Source organism: Colossoma macropomum, unplaced genomic scaffold (assembly GCF_904425465.1).
Source record: "Colossoma macropomum unplaced genomic scaffold, Colossoma_macropomum, whole genome shotgun sequence".
NCBI lineage: Eukaryota > Metazoa > Chordata > Actinopteri > Characiformes > Serrasalmidae > Colossoma > Colossoma macropomum.
Genome location: NW_023494803.1, coordinates 18930872 through 18956093, shown reverse-complemented (window position 1 = coordinate 18956093; position 25222 = coordinate 18930872). Strand labels below are relative to the sequence as shown.

The following is a 25222-nucleotide window of genomic DNA, read 5'->3' as shown; positions in this document are numbered from 1 at the left end:
ACAAATTATTACAGTATATATACAAATAATTTGAGCAGTAAAGACCTGTGTGCTTGTTTTAGTTCCTTAGATTGTAAGGAATTTTATTTTAGATTTTATTGATATATTTTCAAAATCTGCAGTTGCCACGCACTGTTTAAATTGATGCTGCAATTTCATTACAGCTGAACTGCTTCCCTGGGCAACTGCTAGATGCTTTGAGGGAACAGAAGCAGTTTGAGGGCCTATAACCCAAGCAGTTTGAAGTGCAGAGAGGGAATTGTTTGTAGAGGTGTAAGATGGTTCTGAGCCAAAAAGCAGCCAATTTTTTTTACTTAAAGCAAGTATAAATATTTTAACAGTAAAGTTACGCAGTGGAAAGTTATACCCTTGTTTAATATCTCGAATATATATATATATATATATATATATATATATATATCGCTGTTGTCAGAACAAAACGTGGTATCTACAAACTGATAACTGTACACGAGAACGAAAAAATTACATTACTTTTAATGTAAGTCAATGGAACCGGACTCCATATATATCTTTATACACACACAAAATATATATACACACATATAAACACACACACACACACACACAATTAGTACAATAGTAGATAAATACTCTACAACTTCAAGTTGCTGCCTGCTCACAACTGTGCAGGCATGTCAAATTGCAAAAGTGCATAATAATGAACAATAGCATCTCCAAGGCAACGTAAACAACCTAGTGCCAGTGGCATGCTGAGCGACTCCACCAATTATGCTAGAAGTGTTATACACAGCAGGCAGGATCGGTGTGGTTTAGCCCATTTGATTTGAAAAACAGACCACTCTTCTCGACCGCTCTTTGAACGGTAAATAAAAAGTGCAAAACAGAGAACAAGCTGTCTAAGGGTCATTTTAGAGATCTAATCACATTTTGCAGTTAATGTTCAAGAACTGAGGCTTTCATCTTATAGTGGGTAGACCATGGTTGTTTCTTGTCTGATTTGAGCTCTCAGTAACACTAAGGTCATATCCGTAACTTATAGCTAACTAGCAAACTGCTGGGCTGTGCTTCTGAAACTGAGGTCACCCAAGTTTCAGTTTATGAGTCAGCACTGTCACATTTGTGGACACTGTGGAGAAATTTCTCATGTGCCTTATTGTACAACACACCTGTAAAGTATAACTGTGACACAGTAAGCCTTGATGTTGGAGATATCATCTTTCTACAGTTAAGGTGGACTGCTAGCTGTCATTAAATTTAAAAAAGCTTAAATAGCTTGCTGGGAGTTTTGGCTGGGAGAGCAGCGGGAGAGCAGTCACTTTATGTGAGGGAGAGGAACGCAAATAGATGACGTATACGTAATGCTAACTCTTACTGGTACTTGAAATCTCGTTTCACCTGTGCCAAATTTAGTCCCACTCAATTCAAACTGAGCTGAAGAAAACGTTAGAAAAAATTCTCACAACAGAAAAGACCAACAGTCAGTAAAAGCACCACAAAATCTATAGATAATAAGAATAAAATCATGAAAATGAATAAACAGGGACATTAAAAAATAATCTAATGTAATAATATCCCACATTTCAAACACATCATTTTTTAATAAAAAATATCATTAAATCAACTGTTATATCTACTGGCATACATTATTTTAATAAAAATCTGGTTGGTCTAGTTCATCCAGAATAAGCAGAAAGAGCAGGGAGTGCATCAGCAGTTTGATAAAAATCTAATGAAAAGAAGTGACTTTTCTAGCTGTTATTAAATGGTTTAATTAAGAAGTCAGCTTCTAGTAGAACTATGACTAATCTAAAGTATATTTGATTCATTTGTGCAAATACAGGAGTCACTGACAAATTTGAGCCACTTCATTTTGGACAACTTATAAAAAAAAATCTTAATGAATGTTGGCTCAGATGTTCAAAGCCCACACTAAATCACTCTAAACTGACTGAGAAGTAATGATCCTTAGCATGTCAGTGAATATAGCAAATGTAACAGCTAAACACTGACCATTCTACAGGTTTGGATCCAGTGAACCACAACTAAAATCTATCAAGTTACACAAATATAATCTTATTAAAGACGCTCATGTTTTCGGCTGCCAAACAATGCAATGACCCATCTGACCACTAGATGGAAACATCACAGCTTTAGCTAAACTTGAGACTACAGCATTCCCATTCATAAGTCAATGTTGATGCCCATCGGACTCTTCTTCATATGTAAAGCCTGATAATTTAACCTATACTAAGATAGTTTAACCCATACGTCAGGCAATAAATTGTGTAAAGTGTTACTTATTTGCCCTCTGCCTCTGAGGTTGGATTCTCATCTGTGAGAAGACTGAAGCAGCTACACATGCAACAGCTGAAGTGCCCTGAATGCATATACCTTATTTCCATCACTGACTCTCACTCTCGTAATAATTAGAGCCAAGGGGTCCTGAAGACTCTACGCTGTCACATACCAGATTCCATCAGAGGGAAATTCTTGCTGATTTTCCTCATGCAATGATTGCTGCATGATATCAGTTGTGACTGGCCTACATTATCTTAATTAAAATAATCTACTTTTCTTGGACTACATGAACATCTTGATTCCTCAACACACCATAGAAACCTGCATCTAGGATTGTGATGTTTACAGTACATAGTAAAAACTATTGGGGTTGGTTATAGAGCTCATATGCAGCCTTCTACATTGAGCATTGTGAGGGCAATATCACAAAAATGATGATATATTGTTCATATCTGATATGTGAGAAGGTGTCAAATTGGAGGTGCTGAAATTTTAAGTATTTATTATATGCAGCCTGATGTCCTGCTAAACACTATGCCACTTTTTCCCTATTCAAGTGAATCATTTGGATAATTTACATCAAGCAGAGCATGTCTTCAGAAAAGGAAACACTTTACTGTAGGGCAGCGTTCATAAGGCTACATGGCACCTACATAAGCCTTTCAAAACAACTGACACATACTTCTATAAACACTTAGAAAGTCTTATTACAACAAACATCAGTTGTTATATCACTCTCTGGGGTAAAGTGACATCAATATCTGACTAAAGCCAGACATACACTGCAATTTTAGAAATCTTGTTCTTTGGTGACAACTCTCACCGCACGTTTAAAAGCCTATAATACACACTCACCCAGCACTTTATTAGGAATAGTATACAAATACTGGGTATGGCCTTCCTTTGCTCTCAAAACAGCCTCAAATCTTTGCAGCATGGAATCCACAAAAATCTGTATGATTTTCCCATATCTGCATGATTTTATGCAGTTTTATACGATTGGCTGATTAAATACCTGCATGAATGAGCAGGTGTACAGGTGTTCCTGATAAAGTGCTCAGTAAGTGTACACGCTCAGACTGTACAGAAACGCTCGGTCTGACTGTAACGTGGGTGCTCACGCTGCACATGAAACACAGCCTCTACAGAGAGCTCTGTATACGGACAATTTCCAAAGAAAGCTGTTTCATTCATAACAACACGAGTACCAAGCAAAAACATTGGCTCAATCTCAAATGGCTCACTGATCTCTACATGGTGCACTACACAAGAAATTTAAATACTGGCTCCTGTACCCAAACAACGCATCATATGTCTAATAAAAAGCCATTTGGGAGCCAGAATTCTTTCATTACATTGGCATGTTTGTTTCAAGTGTTATTTCTTAAAACAAGCAAAACAATCTGCCAATACAGTGATATAATTTCACCTAATAAAATTACTTAAGTAAAGAAGTCCAGAAATAAGTTAAATACTCTAATAATATTCTCAAAATGAAAAATATTAGACGTCACTTGGGAGCCCATAGCCTTAACCAACTTAAAAATGTGTATTTTTAGTGCCCCATTCCTGTCTTTTGCCCCGGAATCACTAAATCTGGCCCTGGTGAGGCTGCTCAAACTACAAGACAAACGACCAAAATATCAGACGTTAGAAATCCATCTGATCATCTGACTGATCAATAGAAGCTCGTTTGGGCAGTTATGCAGGCATCGCTACCCTCCTCACACTGCATATCAAACGATGGCTGATAAAGCTGAAATCTGAGTATGAAATTCAATCAGCTACAACCAAATCGGGCTTAAAAACGAGCTAACAGACACAGTGTATGAATGGCTCCTAAGCAGGCTTGATGGAATAAACCTATAAATCAGGTGTCACAAGGCTCACGTGGGTGTCGGGGGTCTCACAAATGCCGCCCTTCAGTAAAGTGTCACCCATCTACTCATGACTAGAAGATATAGGATAATGATAATGCTATAATGAGGAGTCAGAGAAGCCCCGTCCTCTTGGTTACTGTAGCTATGCATGACAAGCTTTCCAGCCTCGCATTTCAACCGTGGAGTTTATAATGGCAATGGTAGGAATTTACTCTCTGAAAATTGTAGTGTTTATGGAGCAGTACATCCAAATCTTTAGAAAGGAACAGATTAAAAGGTTTGCAGCATACATCTGAAGGCTACATACATAACAATATGATTTCTCAGCAGTCTAATGCCACTAGAAGGGTACATTAGCATTCCATGTGGATTACAGGAAAATAAAAGAACAGAACAGTTCCTGTACTGCAAGACAGATAAATGTATGATTATATGATAACATGAATTGAGGCTTGTCGAATAGTTTCAGTTAGCTGAGCTGGCTAGCAAAAAGTGCTACAGAGTTACTGCCTGCTAAAATGCATCTAGCTTTTTCTACTTATGGCCTCATATTCATTTAATTTCATAATTTGTTTTAACTACATATAGTTAGCTAGGCAGTCTTGCTAGTTAGCACACCTTGCAGACTTGTTCTCTGTGTCTTCCGAAGTAAGTGCTTGTCAGAGGTGTCTACTTACAGCTGCTAAACTATGTTTGGACGATGCGTAATTATGGTTTAGCGAAAGGTCAGTCAAGGAACCGCATGACTGCATAACCACACATGACAATGATGAATATGATGATGCAGCTTTTGAAAACCAAAATAATACATAAAACAAAATACAAACTCAGGCATATACAGGTCTATTCTACATTAAAGATACAACATTTTAAAGTTCTTTTATTTGATTATTATTAGTAGTATTTAGTAGCTGCAGAACAGAACAACCATTACAAAAAGGGATGCTGCAGCACCCTCACGACACCCACGTCCTGCATCGCTGACACCAGCTCTCACTCATCTGGTTCAACTCTTCAGGTCATTTTCAAGCCGTTCACAAGCTGGGTCAGCTGGGGAAGTGCAGGGAAACCACAGAAATGTGTAATGCACTTGGTTCTCAGGACTCTGAGAACCACTGCCCTACAGGGAGATTCCAAATTGCAGTCTCACTCTGACTAGGCTTGGCCAATCATTTCAGACTTACTTGCGACTGTTCCCAAAATCGACAGAGTTGATTGTGCTCCCAGGTTTCTTCCAGCCAATGAGGTACTTGCTGGTGGCTCCTTGGCGAGGGTAGAAGCTCTTGGGTCCAGGCGAGAGAGAGGTATGGGTGGGTGACGAGGCAGAGGGGGCTGACTCCTCCTGGGTGGAGCTCAGTGGACTGCCTGAGTGAGCTGAACTCAGAGTGCTTTCAGAGATTGAGAGAGAAAGAGAGAGAGGGTGACTAAGCGCATCAATGTATTCACTCTCTTTTGTTCTATAAAGCAGACAGACCACAGCAACGTTCTTTGAAACTGACTGTTTATAAGGCGAAAAACACTATACTTTGATTATACAGCATAATAAAACACACTGGTGAACTGTTGATAAGACAGTTAAAGGCTGGCTAAGTGCCTATTAAACCAACACAAAGTATAATATCAAATATGTCAGTATTTAATTTTATATATATATATATATATATATATATATATATATATATATATATATATATATATAATCTCTGACTATTGCGCAGTACTGTATAATGATTGGCCAAGGTGCTCACAGCAAAAAAATTGTAAAAAGGCCTCGTGTGTACTCTAGGCTTCTGCGATATCTGTATTGCAAAATCCAATACTGTGATTCGCATTAACAAACAATATACTGTGCACCCCTAAAGGTCAATGGTCAGAGATGGAGAGCAAAGCTTCAAGAACAAAAGTGAAACTGCTATTGACCCTTAAACGCTCAAACACCACTTCTCTTTTTTTCAGCCGACAGATGCACAGCTACTGAGGTCACTGGAGTTCAGGAGAGTTTCAGAAGATGAGATTCTCTCATGCCGCACATTCCTGAGCGATTTGTGCGGTCTGTCCTCTCTCAGAGACAGAGGAAGCATGCACATCCTGCCAAGAGCAAGCTAGTGCTTGTTAAGCATAAAAATGTCCTAACCACAGTGCCTATGCAGAGTTCGTGTCGCATGGTGGGTGATATGTAGGAAGGAAAGGGCAACACTTTTTTCCAAAATTTCCAAGTCCTCATTTAGTACTTCATAAAACAATGAAATACTGGATCTCAAACTCAATATCAACATTTAGGAATGCTTGTGTCTACAGTGCCTGATATCAATATAAGAGTCAATAAATATGACATTATAAAGTTACAATCTTACACTACTGTTGGTACTGCTGATGTATTATTATGTAAAAGAAAAATCAAAACCAACAGAGTGGCTTAATAAGGTGTTAGGCCAACACAAGCCACCAGAACGCCTTGGCATAGATGCTACAAGTCTCTAGAACTGTACTGGAGAGAAGGAATTTCTTTCTTCCATAATCACGCTCAGGGAGTTGCAAACCAGATTTCTTTGTATTTGCACAATGAGAGTAAAGGTGTTCTATAATATTCCTTAAGTACAGACATTAACCTCATGTGTTATATCATACATTACGAAAGAATATGGGCTCAATTTTTTATAAGTGGATACATGAATGTGTACCTGGAGTGGGAAGCTACATCACTGAGCGTCTGGGAACTGGTGTCTGGACCCAGGGGGCTTTTAGACTGGTTTTCAGTGATGTCTGTGGGAACAGGAGACTCTGAAGTTTCAGAAGGAATCTCTGGAGCTGCCCGATCACTGATTTCAATCCAGTGAGCAGAGGCTTTCTCTTTGGGCTTGGAGATGATGCTGACCAGGACAGAGTCTGAGCTCCTGGTTGTGGGTCCGTAGGGCGAGGCGTCGATGCCACTGTCACTGGAAGCCCCTTGTAGGTAACCCACCGCAAACCCATTAAGGTCCAACTCCGGCTGAACGGCAGGCCTCCCACCAATATCGTACCACTTTTCCTCACTGTGGGTGGAGCTTGAGGCATTGCTGGAGAGTGTGTTGCTGCTGGATTGGCCGGTGGATGAAACATCATTCTGCAGTGTGTTGGAGAGAAGAGTTGTCAGAATTGAGCAGTGTTTAATCCCCATATAGATTGGAAAATGCACGTGAAAGCTCCATAAACCCACCTTAGAGCTGTTGGGGTACAGAGTTGTGTTGTGGTCTTTATGGTGTGCATCAGTGTGTGTCAAAACTGGCTTTGCTTTTGTCGGAGGTGGGTCTAAATCACAGGATAGAGGAAACAGCAAACAAATAAATGTTTACAGAGCAGACACTTTTACAGAATGTTCCAGGCAGTATTTTCACTGAAAACCTATATGCTCTTAAAGTAATTTCTTAAAGTAATTTCTACAGACTAGTACTTGGTAGAACCACTTTTTGCTACAGCAACAGCTTTTAGTCTGTAGGGGTAAGTTTGCACACTTTTGAGAGTGATTTTCATCTGTTCTTCCTGGCAGATTAGCTCCAGGTTGTTCAGGTTGGTTGAATTTTCAAATAAAGACACAGATTTTTGACTGAATTGAGATCTGGACTTTGACTTGGACATTGTAGAACATTTACCTTTTTACTGTTCAACCACTCCTGTGTTGCCTAGGCCTTGTGCTTGGGATCATTGTCCTGCTCAAAGGTGAATTTCTCTCAAGCTTTAGTTCTTTACCAGACTTAAGCAGGTTGTCTTGCAGGATCTCCTTGTATATTGCACCATCCATCTGTCCTTCAATTTTAACAAGATGCCCAGTCCCCACTGAAGAAAAACATTACCACAGCACAATGCTGCCACCCCCATACTTCACTACTGGGATGGTGTTTGTTGTGGAATGGGCAGTGTTAGGTTTGCGCCACACATAGCGCTTTGAACAGGGACGGTCTTGTCTTAGCAGTGTCTGGAGCCTGATCAGTGATGCAGCTTACATTTCCTCACAGTTGGTCCAACAGTGCTCACTGGGATATCCAAACATTTGAAATTTGGAAATTATTTTGTAGGCTTTTCCTTTTTCTTGTGCTTGTCTATAGCCTTTTTTTTTGGGGGGATTTTAACCCAATTTTCTCCCCAATTTAGTCGTTGCCAATTCCACCCGCTAGTTAGGACTCCCCCAATCGCACGATACTATCAACGATAGGAGGGCGAAGGCTAACACAGGCTTCCTCCGAGACCTGTGAAGCCAGCCACCGCATCTTTTCGAACTGCCGCTCATACAACGTCATTGGACAGCTGAATGCGCTCGGAGGAAAGCGCCAACCGCCAGATCTGTTACGTCAGCTAACAGACGCCTGCGCTGACTAGCATCGCGTTGGGTGATGGGGGAGAAGGAGGGGCCATCCTACCCACCCAGAGAAGGCGAGGCCAATTGTGCTCTCTTGGATGCAGCATCACCATCAAATAAAACTTACATTTATTGAAGTTTTGCGCCTGTCTAAATCTTTATCTCAAATTTTCTTAGAACGCTTATGTGTCAATTTTTTTTTTTTGGTCTTTTTAATTTTCTTACAGATTCATAGTCTGACTAATGGTACAGTAGTTAAAGGAGTCTTATCTAGAAAAGGTGAAATTTTTTTTTAAAGATTCACAGGTAGAGGCCAATTTTAAGGCAACTGCATCCTTGCTAGGGCAATATCTTTCGCTTGTGCAAACTAGGAGCTTCCACAGCACATTTAAGTTTGTAAGTATGTTTTATCACAGAATATCTTTATTCTTTATATAATCAATCTCATTTTAAGCCAAGTCAAAGTTCATTTATATAGCGCTTTTTACAACAGGTGTGGTCACAAAGCAGCTTTACAGAAAAATCCTGGTCCAAGTCCCCATGAGCAAGCTAATTAATTAATTTTGAGGGTCAGTCTTTTGAAATAAAATATAATACTGCACAAAGTGGCACTTGTAATCCAGACAAATCTGTTGCCTTAAGGGGGTTGAATACTTTTATATGTTACAAATAAGGCAGAATGTGAGATTATATAGAACATTCAGAATATATACAATCGCCCTACAATAAACAGAACATAGAATATTTCCATTCATTAAAAAAATGAAAAAAATAACACACCAAATGCAACAGAAGATGTATTCTGGAAAGAAACTAGACAGTATTTCTAATTACCTGATGTCCTATCAGAGCTCCTACTGGATCCTTCTCCCTCCACCACTCTGGCCCAGCTTGGAGGGACCCGTACACCATCTTTCAGATTCTGACGTTCAGCAACTAGTGGAGAGTTGCGGTTGGCATTAAACCTAAAGAAGGAAGAAAAAGCAGACAGAGTGGACTTAAAGCAGACTTACAGAAATATCAGGGCATCTCCTTCATGAAACTTTTCTAAAGATGAAAGTGAGTTTGTGTTCCTCCTGATTCACATGAATGCGAAAAATGTAATAAATTCTATTCAATTTTAATGGTTATGTGACTGCACAAAATAAATAATAGCATTTATCATACATCCATCCTGACATGAGATGCAAAACGAGATTGTGATGAACAAAACATGTAAATAAAATTGTGTTTTCTAGGTCCTTTGATGGCCTCACTTTGCTCTCCTTTACATTCAGTGATCCTGTTCCAACAGAACCCAGTTAAAACTCATTTTGGCCTCTATTTGCCCTATATATAAACAATAATGCTTCATTTAAGGCAGAATTCAAACTATAACACACAAATATTCTTGGCATATTTGCTACCACTCTGTGGTATCTTCTAATAATAAAAACGCAAACAGTCTTACTCAACAAATATCTCACAAGACTTTATACTGTCACATCTTTACTGAGCAAATAGTTTAAATCAAGATCACTGAAAACTATGCAAACCATAAAAAATACAGAAATAAAACAATAAAACAAACAATGAGGTCAGATGTGAGTTTTCATTTGCCCTGTTATTACAAATAGAAGGAATTCAGTACAGCTGCTGTTTTCACTTGCAGTGTGTGTCATTCACAGATTAGTGCAGGGGAAGAAACTCCATGACAAAGAGGAAAAAAAGCATTGCTGCCTCTTTCAAGTTTGCTGAAGACCACTGGTATTTAACTGGACAGATGAGCCAAAATGTGAACTCACAAAATGTATACAGCATTGTTTTCCAAACCCAAAACACTGCATACCAACATCTCAACTGTGAAGCATAATGGAGGAAGTATAATGAACAGTGTGGAGCTGCTTTGGGGCCTCAGGCCTAAGGACAGTCTGCAATCAGAGACCAATGAATTCAGAGCTGCATAAGGAGATTCAGCAGAAGAAAAGGAGGGTGTCTGTGATCTAAAACTTAAAGGAGCTCATGCAGCAGGACTATGATCTAAAACACCACAAATCCACACCAAATGACTCAAACACCACAAATTTGTATTTCACAATGACCAAATCAGAGTCCTGAACTCCCATTAAAATTCTTTTGCATATGAATCTGAACTCTTCAAGTAAGATATCTTAAAAATACACATGAACCCATTTTTTATTTTATTTTTTTTATTTATTTATTTATTTCAGAGAAATGAGTCAAAACACCTCCAAACCACTATGCAGGGCTAATTGAGAGCTATAGAAAGCATTTGATTGAGGTTAATGGCAATAAAAAAAAAGTCCACTAGTTCCTGAATACACGCATCCATTCAATTCATTCATGACTATGATTATTTAAACCATCTGAAGATACAGTACTGTAAAACTGCACATTACCAGGGTTTCTTCAGGTGCTCTTAAAACACCACTGGATAGCACATTTGAAATTAATCATCACTTTAAAGGCACCGAATGGTCAGTTTTACTTTATATCCACTCTTCTTTAGTACATTTAGAGCAAAGCTTAATTCAGCTGAAATTTGTGCCGCATGGCCAAATTAGTGAAAATAAAACCAGAGGCTGATCATATCTGTGATAAAATGCCATGAGGCATTCGCTACTCTGATCCACTTTGTACAGTTGAACTCCCTTCTGGCAATCTATAAAATTGACCGCTTTTCATCAGTAATGGATAAGCTTATTGAACCCTGTCCATTAGTCACTCTGTTTGGTCACTCTGGTCTGCACCCAGACAGTCTCAATTCCCAGCCTGATTCCTTAGCCTTTTGCACATTTTTAACCAGATGTCTGGAAAGACTTCACCCATCTGTCTTATGATCACTGGCAGAGGGAAGGGATGAGCTTTTTTTAACTTGGAAAAAGTAAGACATGTTTTAAAAGGTCATACAAAAAGCTGTTGTGCCTGCTAGTGTCTCTTATCTTTTTTCTCTGAAGTTAAGAATTGTGACATTTGAAATTGCGCCCTGCTTCACAGAGAATCTGAGGTGAAGTGATCGATTTTTTTTTATTTTTTTTTAAAGTCGTATGTATTGAAGTTAGCTTGCATGGATGTGTGTCTCTTATTCTTGATTGTATTTATGTAATTTATTTTTCAAATATCTTTCCTTATTAGGATGGATGATGGTGAATAGTTACTGTTACATATATTTTTATTATTATATATTATTATATAGGGTAAAATACTTAAGTAACATATAATGTATGTGTAATAAGTATATGAATAAGTATATAAGCAATTGACATTCAATGTCAATCTATGCAACAAAATTCAATTAACAAGGAAAAAAAAAAAAGTTTCCCTACTCTCACTCACTTGATGATCGACTATTATTGGAAAATCCCAAACCGTACAGCAAAGTTATGACAATCCAAAGCAGTACATTTTGTTCTAACCCAACAACAAATCAATGCCAGATACACATACAAACATACACTATATGGCCAAAAGTATGTGAACACCATCAGACCTATTTAAGCTTGTTGAACACCCCCATTTCAAAACCATGGGCATTAATATGGAATTGACCCCTTTGCAGCTACAACAGCCTCGACTTTTCTGGATAAACTTTTTGGAGTGTGTCTGTGGGAATTTGCACCCATTCAGACAAAAGAACAATTGTGAAGTCAGGCACTGTTAATGGAAGAGAAAGCCTGGCTTGCAATCAACATTCCAATTCATCCCCAAAGGTGTTCAGTAAGGGTGAGGTCAGGGTCTGAAACACAAATCATCACTAAAGAAAACACTGCTCCAGAGTCTGCGTGCTTTACACCACTCAAGCCGACGTTTGGCATTGCACATAGTGATCTTAGGTTTGTGTGCAGCTGCTTATTTATGGAAAACAATTTCATAAAGCTCCTGATGCACATCTCTTATGCAAATGTTACTTTTAGAGGCAGTCGGAGTGCAACAAAGGATAGTCAATTTTTACAGACTATGTGCTTCAGCACTTGGCAGCCCCACTCTGTGAGTTTGTAGTTTTGTCTAGTAATTTGTGGCTGAACTGTTGCTGCCCATAGACACTTCCATCTCACAATAATAGCACCTACCGTTTACCAGGGCGGATCTAGCACGGCAGAAATTTCACTAACTGACTTGTGGTAAAAATGTCATCCTATGACAGTGCCATGTTTAAAATCACTGAGCTCATCAGTATGAACCAGTCTACTGCCAGTGTTTGTCTGTAAAGATTGCATGTCTATGTGCTTGATTTTATTCACCTGCTAGCACCAATGGTTGTGGCTGAAACATCACAACATCCACACACTTTTGGCCTTATAGCATACATACAATATGCATTCATATGTGTGCATATTACATAGAGTTGGGTATCGATATTTGGCACCAGCAGATAGTCAAGGATAAGAGGCATCCCTAGCACTTACGCATCTGGAGCAGACTTCTGACGCCAGTGGCTGGAGCTCGAGCTGGTGTCGCTGGAGTATGACTGGTTGTTGGGGGAGTTGCGAGTGTGGGGGGAACGGCCCATCACGATGGAACAAGCCAGGGCATAGTTATCAGAACCTGGAGAGTACCTGAGAGAGAACAGGATCATATCAGCCAACTACAGATCCACAATGAACAGAGATTACTACAAGAAGACCAGAATAAACAGTATGATAATTCCAAGAGTAGAGCAGAGTTCAAGGCAGCTACAATTAACTTTAAGGTTTAGTGTCATTACTATACATTAACCGCTCATCTACAACTGAAGAGTGAGTGTTTTCTTTGGTGTATGTATTTCACCATAATGGATTCCCCATGTAAAGAAGCTATGCAAGACACTGAGCCATAAGTTTTTCGGGCATCAGACGATGTTTGACTAATATTTCAAATCGATATTTACTGCACTTCAAACGAGCAGAATGTTTAAGTGATTCTAGGCTACTGCACAAAAGTGTCTGCATGTTATTCATTTTACACCATTTGTAACCCTATACAAATAAATGTTACATTTCCCTGTAATGTTAATTCAGCTGTATTTAGTCTCAGTTTCAACATTTTATAGATGTGTATGTAACAGCATCAGCAAAGTACATGAAAAATATCGGACATTGGCATCAGCCGACAATCTGCCATATCGGTGCATCCTTGGTGTATTGCAGATAATTCAGAATATCTTAAGAGTCCACTTCGTCTATATACAATGGAAATTCTTTGCCACTGGTATATAAAACACTACATTAGACACACACACACACACACACGCACACACTTGTTTCCGTAAGGACAGAATTATTTTGAATTTAGATTCCATAATAACAGAGAAAGCTGTGTAAAAGTAAGAATTAAGTTATAATAAAATCTTGAAGTCTAACGTTTGAGAAGTGGCAGATAACTTGACAAGAATTTACTAAACGCAGATTATCATGGTATCATTCAATAACTTCTGCAAAATCATTCCTTGCAAAAATGTACCTTCTGGTGTTGTTACTAAATAATATAACATGAATCGCTAAGATTGTAAGTGATTCTAAACTTTCGAATACACGCGTGTGACACACATACTACAACCCAAACTGAAGAAGCCTCTAATGCTCTGATACTGAAGCTGAAAAACTCCTGAACCCATCATTTAACTGAACTCTCAGTACTTAGTCATAAGCCTTTCGGAGCTACCTTTTAGGGTTCAATGGACGTCCGTCGCTGGACACACTGCGTGGAATGAGTGAACCCCTGTTCGCGTAGTCTGAAGGCTGGGCTTTGCTGAGGGTCGTCCCCAGGTTTACATTACGGTTCTGGGAAGCAGAAGCCGCAGTCTGGGGAGCCGCGCTGGGCCGAGGCCACTTGTTGTTATTGTTGCGAAAGGGGAACTTGTACTCGTAGGGCATCCCCTCCTTGTGGTTTTTGTAGTCCACCAGCGGCATGTGGTATATCTCTGAACATCCTCTTTAGAACAAAGGCAAACAATCAATGAGTGAGTTACAGCAAACCACAGAAAGACAGTCAGGAACTACTGCAACTGTCAGACAAATCAGACACGATATCACTATAAATATAAATCAAATGTAATGCTATATGTAGTGTGTCCTAGTTTTCATTGCCTTTTCACAAACTTGTTTGTAAAGTTTGTCATGCATGATTTTTTCTCAAATTGAGTCCCTTCCATTTATTGGAGCAAATTCATATCATATTACTCAGTATCCGTTTGAGGCCTTTTATCAGATCAAAAACTGCACCGCGTAACTTCAAACCACAAATGAAAAGAGCATGTCATGCAGTACACACAACCTCAAACTGATTACAAAGTGAAAAAAATGTACATTAATTTTCCCCTTTCCCCCCAAATAGAGTCGATCAGCCAAGAAGCACTGTGCAAAAATCAGGTGAATTTGTTAGCAATAAAAACTAGAATAATAAAATAACACCAGAATAAATGCAAACAAAGATTCAGTAAAAAAAAATACACACAACAAGAATTACTTGTTTTTAAAATATTTGTCACATTTCATGTGCAGTACACCTGATTTAATTTAATATTGCATTACTTAGATAAATCAGTTATTGGATGCAAAGTAAATACTGGGCTTCCGGGAAGAGTTTGGAAAAGTAACCACTACTACTGTTTTAAATGTTATTTCCATTTTTTCTAATATGTCTGCTTTTCTGGGAAAATACACTCTTACTGCCCAGATAAACTCCTTTTTACAAAAATTTTCTCAGGTGCCAATCACTTTTGTACAGTACTCTTTCATGCCTGAAATTTGCTTCTTTAATTCTGTACTGGAGCTATAAAGCTAATGTAGCTAACAAATAAATATACCCCACCAATTAGCACAAATTAAAGTAAGTGATTTCAAATAGACACGCCAGTGATTTTAAATCGACGTTTCCAACACTGTATGACATACTGCCGTCTATAAAATTGCATGTACTGTTGCCCTTAAGACATCAAGTATATCTTGGCTGATTGACTACATCTGAGGTAAGGGGAAAATTGTGCGAATCTGATTTTTCGCCAGACAGTCTCCACAGGCTGACCTGCGTGGCGTGGAGTCCTCATGCGGAGGAATGATGACCACTCGAACTGTGACAGAAGTGCGCAGGAGGTCAATCATCTGCTCGTGTGAAAGTGTTGCCACAGCCACCTTGCAAATCTCCACCAATCGGCTGCCTTGTCTCAGGCCTGCCTGCCAGGCATAGCCGTATGGCTCCACCTCAGCCACAATGCCCTCAAAGTTCACATGGAAGCCCAGCTGGCCCAGAGCGTTTCTCCTTAGGGTCATCTCCTTAGTCTGACTGCCTTTGGTCACCAGCTGAAAAACAAATGGAAAGAAGTCAGAAACAAAACCTTCACTGCTTGGGCTGCTGGTAGATGGCCAGAGGCTTCCCTCAAAACATTGGAAAATTAACTAGTTGTTAATATTTATAGTTACTTATTCTTTTGATCTCCTAGGCTAGTCATAATTTTGAACTCCTGTACGGATTGAGACTGGATATTACTGTGGTATCTTTGGTATTCAAAGATGAGAATAAAGAAAGGATTTGTTGAATGAGACAGCACTGACATTGCCCTCAGACACTTGGTTCAATAAGAGGGATCACTGAAAAAGGATAAAATTCCTTGTCTCTTAAGAAAACCATAATGTACTGGTTTTCCCACCCAGGAAAAGTGAGTAGTCCAGTAACAACTATTCAACATCAATTTTTTTTTTTCGAAATGGAAAGATTTGGGACCAGGGCTGAGTATTGTAAAAAATATTCTGGTACTAAATATTTGGTATTAATACCAATATCGACACCTTGACTTGGATGCCGATCCCTTGTTTTCTTCTTTCAAAACGGACGTGGGTGTGGTTCAATCCAAAAATGAGTGTGAGGTTCTGCAAGTGGGTATATATTTACTGGTCAAAAACATATTAATGAAATGAATAACATTCATACAGAATGTATTTTAGACAGCAGTCAGTAGTCTAGATCAGAGGTGTCCAATGTTATCCACAAATGGATGGTGTGGTTGCAGGTTTACATTCCAACAAAGAAAGAGCGTTTGAGATATTTGTGTTGTAGACATTGCAACCCCTCGTTCCTATCACCACGACTTTAAAGATCTACAAGCTGCTCAATATCTTTACAACAAACCATTTCACATTACTCGCAATGACTTTGTTTACATCTCAGTCATTGAATCATGAATGAAAAATTTGGTGGAATTGCCCTTTTATTTGCAGTTGAGTCAAAGATGAGTCTTTGTTATACTTCTACACTATATGGGCAAAAGTACTGGGACACCTACACATTACACCCACAGAAGCTTTTATGTTATACCATTCCAAATCTATAGGCATTAATATGGAGTTGGCCCCCCATTTGCAGCTATAACAGCTTCCACTCTTCTTGGAAGCTTTCTGCAAGATTTTGGAGTGTGTCTGTGTGAATGTTTGCCCATCCATCCAGAAGAGCATTTGTGAGGTCAGACACTGATGTTGGACCAGGGTGCCTGGCTCGCAATCTCTTTTCTACTTCATCCCAAAGGTGTTTGATGGGGTTGAGGTCAGGGCTCTGTGCAGGCCAGTCAAGTTCTTCCATGCCAAACTCACCCTTTTCATGCCTTTATGGATCTTGCTTTCTGCACTGAGGCACAGTCATGCTGGAACCCACAAGGTTGGAGGCATACAAAAGCAGTACAATGTCTTAGTATGCTGAAGCATTAAGATTTCCCTTCACAGGAACTAAGGGGCCTAGATGGGACCCCTGAAAAACAACCCCATAGCATTATCCCTCCTCCGCCAAACAGGTAACATTCTGCTGGCATTCGTCAAACCCAGACTCGTCCATCAGACTGCCAAATAAAGAAGCACTCACAGAATACGTTTCCACTGCTCCAGAGTCCAGTGCCCACCCCAACTGTTGCAGCAATGGATGTGGCTGAAACATCTAAACTCAATAATTAGGAGGTGTGTCCCAATACTTTTGTCTATATTTGTTTATACTTTTAGTATTATAGAATAGTATTAAAGGCTTAATTTGTGGAAAATGAATAAAACCTCCAATACTGCTATGTCTAAGACTAGGGACCAATGAGGCACAAAAAACCCTATTGTAAATGATTCTCCCCCATAACTGATGCATTGTAATTCTAGTCCATCTGATACATGTAAAGACCTACTGCAAACAGTGGGGTTATTTAATATGTAAGGGATAGTATGTACACTTTAACAAAAACAAGTAGTCCTATGGTACTGTTGGCCTTCAAAATTGAATACTACAGCTTTTAATTAAAAGGTCTGTGTAGACGGGCATTAAATGACACCACAGAGACATTAAGCTGCACCAGTGCGAGACTGCTGATAGAACACTTTGCACGCGTGTGTATATATTTATCAACCACACTATTACTGCTCAGCTGTAAATAGCAATCAAACCTGTGCAGCAGCAACGAAACCTGTTTAAGCACTCAATGACAGATAGGATGTCTGCGTGACTGGTGTGAGACACGTGAACGTAACTGAACATCACAGCATGACAGATGAGTGACTGTTCTGAAACCACTACTGATAAAATCACAACATATAATTTTCAAAAGAGCGAAGTCATCAGTGCCTTACAAAACATGGGGATGGGAAATTACACCAAAAACAGAGCTCATGTAGCAGCCGGCTCAATGTTTTTTTTTTTTTGTTTTTTTTTGTTTTTTTAATCTGTGATGATGAAACTGTACAGATTACGGTTACGGTCCACATCATTAGGTAGTGTGACTCAAGTACACAGACGCTGGGTAACAGCCCATTCTGCTAAAAATGTTCACAGCAGCACTATGTGTGTGGTGGTGTTTAAGCTTGGCGCTCTCAGCATTAAAATGAATGAACCAACTAGTGAACCATTATCATTACTGTAACGTACGTTCTCAAAAATTGGCAAGCTTTTATTTTTATTTTGTTTAAAACAGAACACGTTACTATGAAATATCCATGATTGTGAATAATGAAAATACCAACATTTCTTTGTGATGCACCAAAATAAAACCTTGGCTGAAATGAAACTGAAATTCTGGCTACATCGAGTTGAAAATTCAATTTGAAAAACAGAAAAAAAGCTGACAACAGATACCTAAAATAAAATAACATATTACAGTATGTAGGACGCAGTTTGTGCCAAGATATCCAACGTTGGATATCCAAGGAAGTAAATTCCATTATTTTTTTTTACTTATACTTTACATTTTTGCACTTTTGACTTTTCTTTCTGCTTCTCTTTTGCTGTATTCTGTGTATTAAACAGGATGTTTTCAAGTGGTCTCAAATCTGCAGGTTTTTGATTCTCTGACAGAGATTATGAACTGTTTTTCTTGTGTCTCTTGTAGAAACTGTGAAATATATATATGATGTGCTAATTTATATTTTGTAAAATTGCTTTTTGGCCCAGCCATACTGATCTCAAAATGATATGATTAAGGAACCGAATCTCAAACTTCAGGATGATTTGTTTTGATTATTTTGGTGTGGTTATTAAAAATACACTAAATACACAAATGTGAATGAAAGAGCTATTTATAATATATACAATAGAAACAATTTTTGAGTTTTTTATATTTGAAAATAGCCTGGGAATGTTATTTTAGCCAGAAAATGAGAGCACATTTTACTGAACATTTACTGAACAATATGCATCAATGCATTTTTACAACCCTGATGTACACTGTCGGATCTAATCTAAATTACTCTTTGGTGGAGCCGACTGACCTCCAGGCGTTTGACCACCTCGCTGAAATCCTCCGTGTTGTTGTTGATGGATCGCAGTGAGACGCTTTCGCCGCGTTCGTAATAAATCTTCATTGAGGCGGGGCTACCCAGTGACCAGCCAATCACGTCCCTCACAGAGCAGTTGAACACAAGAGCTTTGGCTTCCTGGTCCAGTATGATGACAAACTCATTAGAGATGGCCAGAAGGCCCTCCCTCTCAGCTCCTGCGATCTGGTCCTCCACATGCACTGCCCACGTGATTGCACCCAGACTGCGGAGCTCCGCCCCCCCGTAGGGCCGACTCCTCTCCTTCCGCTTGTGCGCCAGAGAGATGAAGGGGAACTTTCCGGAAGACTCAACAGGGGTGCTGGTGACGTGGCGCTCTGCCAGGTCCCGCAAGTACTCCTGGCGCGTCCGAGTCGCCATGGCACCAAATTTGTCCGATTTGTGAGCTGCGTTCTCTGCGTTAATGACCTTCGTTAGGAGGAAATCTCTGAAGACGGTAGATTTGGGTAAGGTCACGTCTTTAGGGATGGGAGGACCAAAAGAGGGCACATCACTTGAGCGACTGACTGCCACACTGCAGGCAAAAAAGGAAAGATTTTGTGCATTTTAAAACAAATGGGTTTTGCAAGCAAGCTTACACATGCCATAAAATATATTCACGGCATACATCAATTTATTTTGTACGTACAATCAATCAAATTTACATAATTATGTGCATTATAAAATTAAGGTTAGAAAAAAGTGAGGAAGGACTCTGAGCATATAACTGGAATACTTTCCAAAATATTTAACGTTTCTCATAATAATTTTTAAGAATTTAGTTTTGTAAGGTTTAAAACAGACATGCACACGCAGACAATAATAGGTTTTTAAAGACATTCATTAAGCAATCTATTGTAGAAATATTCCTTAATTCAGGGGCATCATTAATATGATTGCAGCTTAAGCCCTCCTAGCAATGGACTCGTGTCACTGTAATTTGAGTGATTACCAACGAGATTTGTGATGTTATTCCACTACGAATCTAGTTTTTACAAGTCTGCTAAGTAATAATTCAGGAGCAAAATACCTTCTGTAATCTGACCAACCCAGACATTCTTTAGTAATAGTTCTGTTCAAACTGACATCATGGTAATTTAATAACAAAACCTGCCAAATGGACAACAGCACCTCTGTGTTTTGGTGGGCAAAATATTCTCAAAGTATCTCTCACGGCAGTGCAATTTCAGTCTTATTGGGTGGCCTTTGGTAAGCTGAATGAGCACTTTACTAGCTTAATGCTATTCTATCTGGCATTCATTTGTTTTTTGGCCCCGTTTAATTTTAATCTTAATGATGACATGAATGTCTGGACAACATGGCATTTCAATTCAGGCTGTCTGATGACATTACACAGATACTTTATCCTGTACAAATCGGCCACTTCAAATATCTTACAACTCTCCTGGCAAAACTAACCCAGCCAGAAGACGGCTTTTCAATTCAGTTGGAAAACTGTGTAAACAACTTGTAGAAGTTGAGATAATTGTAGGCATACTTTATCACATATCTCATGCTTTATATGTCAATATTAAAACATAAAACAATTATTAACAGGAATACTGGCAGAAGATTCTATCTTGTTGCCCATTTCAAAGTCTTTTTTTTTCTTTCCATGTTACACTAAAATGAATAATGTGCCACCGAATATGCAGCATAGAAAAAATGAATAGGAAAACAGCACTTCTCTTTAGGGATGCACTAATACAGGAATTGTGGGCTGCTACCCACATATGTGCCAATGCTGATGCACAAATATTTATAAAATGGTGAAATTCGGCTCTTCCAGAGAACAATAAATACCAATAAATATCGCTTTGAAATATCAGTCTGTCACATCTGTCCCATGCTGATCATCAACTATATCACCGTGCATTCCTAATTCTCATCTTTATACCTTGAGGGATGATTCATTCATGTTCAATTGATTGCATGGCGAAAAAAAGCTCGCAAGTTATTGCTATTTTAGGGTAATTTTGGCAAATACTGGAGAATCGCATGCTGCCTGAGGTGTTGTTCAAGCCCATGTTTCACCACAGAATTTAGCAAGCATCAATATTAAATTTGTAGTAGAAGTTTTGTAAAGCTCCTCTCGGTCAAATAATCAGACAATACATGATATATGTGGAAGCTGGTTCTTACTTTATCCAACAACATATCCAATGACAGTTCTTAAAACTATTAAACATTTTTAAAGACTGGTCTGGCAGCATGTCTATAACATTTTGAGTACCTACTTTCAACACACTGCAAGGACCATTTACTCAGGTTTCTTGTGTGGCATGCTTCACAGCGGGACAAAAGAAGTAGGTTGAGTGGATTCTCCCTTAGGATAGTTGGAAAGGAGTGCTAGGGAGGTCAGAGCGAGGGAAAGCAAGAAATCTAACATTCTTAAGTGGAGACTTTTCCTTTAGCCATTGTTCTGGCAAAGCCCTTTCTCGACCATGATACAAAAGGAGGGTGTGAGCTCTCCAGTGGCCAGGGTTTATCTTAGGTTACAAACCGTTCCATCTCCAATCTAAGTTGAGCTACTGCCCCCAGGGAGCCAAAGCAGTAAGACACAGCAAAAATATACTAGTCAGGTTTCGCAATATAGCCAACAATTCCTACCACAAGTCAACAAAAAAGATAACGAAGGGTTTACATCTGTGGGTTCTGGTCCCAACCATGAGAACCCACTGCCCTGCACAGCTTCATATTTTCCAACTCCAGGACAAGTGATTCAACTCATGTAAGGTTAGGACTAAACTATTTGGACCTCTATGCACGAGCCAAATTAGTTGTTAGACAAAGAAAAAAGACTATGCAGATCAGTTGGCTACCAAGTACTAAACCAGTAGTACAGAAAGATAAGTACGCTCTGGGAAGTTGACATCGTAAGACTTGACAAGGCAAAGCTCAGTTGCTATAACGTAATACGAAAAGCATGACCTACTACTAAAGACACTCTACTTGGTCCATGAGGCCAAGTCAGCCATTCAGGAACTTTACTGTTACTGACATGTGCACTCAGACGGGCGCTAGTCATTTGCAGGCAAGCTAGCCTAGCATTGCAGAGAGGGGTTCAGTGTTGAACACTCTTCTGAATAAGGCTCTGATTATCTGTCAGGACAGTCATGCTAAATCAACATCCACCACTGCTGCCAGTATCACAAAGCAAGCGGGTCATCAACACATCTACGATTATTTTTAAAACATCAAGATTTTGCTAAATGATAATAGCATAATTAGGATTGCATGGTAGAATGAAAAACTGGAATGAAAAAATAACAGCAGGATACTGCATCACTTTAAGGCTGCAACAAATATTCAATAACGTTTGATAAATTCGATAATTGAAATATTCGAAAACTGAGCTACTCGTATAACCGACAAATTTACTACCGTTAGACCCCACACACTTCTCTGGGGAAAGAAATGTTTATCAAGCCATTTTCTAGACCCTTTAGAGATTTGGCACAGCTTGTGAGACTCTCATTCTGATTCAAGGCGGCAGTCCAAATAAGTTTCCGACTGCTCCATGTTTTCATCTGTATTTATTACCAAGCATAAAAAGAGCATGCAGACTACATAGCTGTCCAGAGCAGAAGCACATACTACAGTGTTCTAATAATCTGACCCATCAAACACTCCTTCGACACATGCATATTATTGCTATAGTAACTTCATTTTCTCCAATATTTTATCGTGTTTTTACTGTTAATTCCACCTAACTTTAAGTGTATAAAAGTGTACATGTGATTTAGGCTATAAAAATATCCTACATATATTTTTAATGCTAGTAGCATTTTCAGATAAGGTCATTTAGGCTATCAAGAACATCCTGCTTTTAGTTTTATGTAAGGAATTGCCTATAAATACACGCTACAGTAGGACATTATATAAGGACACCTCTGTAAAGCGGGTTTTGAGCAGAGTAAAAGCCTTCAGCACTCCCTGTCCAATGACAAAAATGCCAACTAATTTTTGGTCAACTTTTAGGATGGTTAAAAGACAGTGTTTCCTCTTTTTTCCTGCACTACAGGACTCACTGCCATTCAAATAGAGCCAGCAACCTGTTCATGGCTGCCAGATTTGGCAAGACTCCTTGGTTTAGCGTTTTAATGCAACATACCATGAAAATAACTATTTCAAGCTAATATTCATTACAAAAATGAAAATATTTGCTAGCTGCAAAGTTACATCACTTTAGAGAAAATTCTTTGTTAATTGTTGTTTACTTAATATTAAATTATTTAATTAAGTAACAAAAATGTACACATTGTATGAGTTTCTGATGGTGCTATCCCATCCCATTTTCAATTTTCAGCAGAATCAAGGTAAACTTTCTTGAGCAGAAGATAATACTACAACAAATACAAACACTTTGGAGACTGCTTGGAGAGAGATCAGCTGACAAAAAGTGTGTGCCAACACAATAAACAAGGAATAAAGAGGGTTTATATCCAGTTGTAGTAGGTCCGGGTTAATCCACACCTCCAGGAAGAGCCCAGTGATGGTTCAGAGGGACAAGTGATGCCTCAGGGACAGCAGTGTGCAGCTACAGGACTGAAGCCACGCCAAGGACAATTGTAGCTGGCAGGCGAACACAATTGTTTTCCTTTCTGCTAAAGCTGACTCCTGGGTTATTTCAGAACATGCTTCCTCTTCTCCTCTCCTTCATTCCGGACAAGAACAAATTGATCGGAGCATCCCAAATGGACAACCGCAGTGAAATGGTCGGAAAAAACCTGGCTGTCTTCCCAAGAACAGTTACATGGTGATGTCAAGAGAAGAAAAAAATGAAATAAAGATTATAAAAAAAAAGTCTCCTGTCCCTTTATGAGAATCCAATTAGGTCCATCGTGTCCTGTGGGGGGCTATGAAATCCAGATTTCTTTCTGGCAGTGTGTTCTTCAGTACCTACATGCAAGAAGAAGAGAAAAAAAAATTCCAAAAGAGTGACTGTAGCTGAAGAAGCCACTCTTTGTGCAACTCTCACGCTCAATGGGGAAGAGGAGGGGTGCTTCCAAATAAATCAACCCTGTTAAAGTGTGACGCGAGCCAAAGCAGAGTCTCAAAAGCAGGTGTGTGTGCAGCATGGGAGAGAGCGGAGCAGTAATGTGAGCAGGGAGCTAGATGCACTGGTGAAAAACTGTACGAGCGTGTGCGTGTATGTGTTGGAGGGGTGGGAGGGGGGTAGTAGGGCTGCTCCTTGAGAGTCCTGCCACACTAACTTCTTCAGACTATTCCATCTCAGCAGCCTGCAGGCAAAGGAGGAAAGGAAAGTGCAGGAGTGGTGCATGTGTGTGCGCTCGCATGTGTACATGCACACGTGTTGAATCCATTTTTAATTTATTTGCGGAAAACTGCACTGAGACTCACCCCTTTTTTACATCTCCAACCTTAGCAAAAATAGAAGATTAATAGGGAAAAAAAACATTAGAATTTCAGGAAATGTGAAGAACTGTGAGGCAGAACAATGTGGACTGGAATCAGCGCCTCCATCACATTAGGCACCAACTCATGGGGCAATCTCTCAGTCAAGCATTATCAGAACAGCACATATATAAACACTGTACTGTACATTGCCTATAGTGTCTTTCTGAACTGCCTTATAGGCTAACTCATAGTGACACATGTACGTGCCATGCAGCGCGTTTCAGTAGCGGTAGGCCTGAAATGTCCAACAAACCTCTAAATAACACAGTTTAAAGGAACAACAAGGGGCTGCAGATTAACTCCATTATGAAACCATCTAACACTGAAGAATGAGGTTTACAGCTTACTAGGTATGTGCATGGGTACTTGAGTACTCTTTTCATCCGTTCAAGATGCCAGTATTTGAATACTGAAAATCACTATTCTGGTATCCCACACACTGAAAAAAACAATATAATACATTACATGGTTTCATTCTCAAATGTGTTTAAAACACTAAAGTACATAATACAGTTTTGGGCTGTTTTAATACATTTTCAAATGTATTTCATAAATACATT

At 39.2% G+C, this 25222-nt stretch overlaps 1 protein-coding gene across 7 annotated transcripts in view; it reads right to left on the bottom strand.

Annotated features, from left to right (window-relative positions):
• The window catches only part of LOC118824131 (signal-induced proliferation-associated 1-like protein 1), a 68354-nt gene that overhangs the window by 10995 nt on the left and 32137 nt on the right, over positions 1-25222 (bottom strand). For 6 of the 7 annotated variants that reach the window (XM_036594090.1, XM_036594094.1, XM_036594092.1 and 3 more), the window contains exons 8-15: positions 19197-19776; positions 15496-15770; positions 14134-14403; positions 12900-13049; positions 9328-9458; positions 7357-7448; positions 6842-7263; positions 5345-5548 (exon numbers count right to left, since the gene is read on the bottom strand). In XM_036594090.1, coding sequence (XP_036449983.1) covers positions 5345-5548; positions 6842-7263; positions 7357-7448; positions 9328-9458; positions 12900-13049; positions 14134-14403; positions 15496-15770; positions 19197-19776 — 2124 coding nt within the window. The remainder of the gene's footprint in view (positions 1-5344; positions 5549-6841; positions 7264-7356; positions 7449-9327; positions 9459-12899; positions 13050-14133; positions 14404-15495; positions 15771-19196; positions 19777-25222) is intronic. The other variant, XM_036594097.1, reaches the window with a different exon arrangement.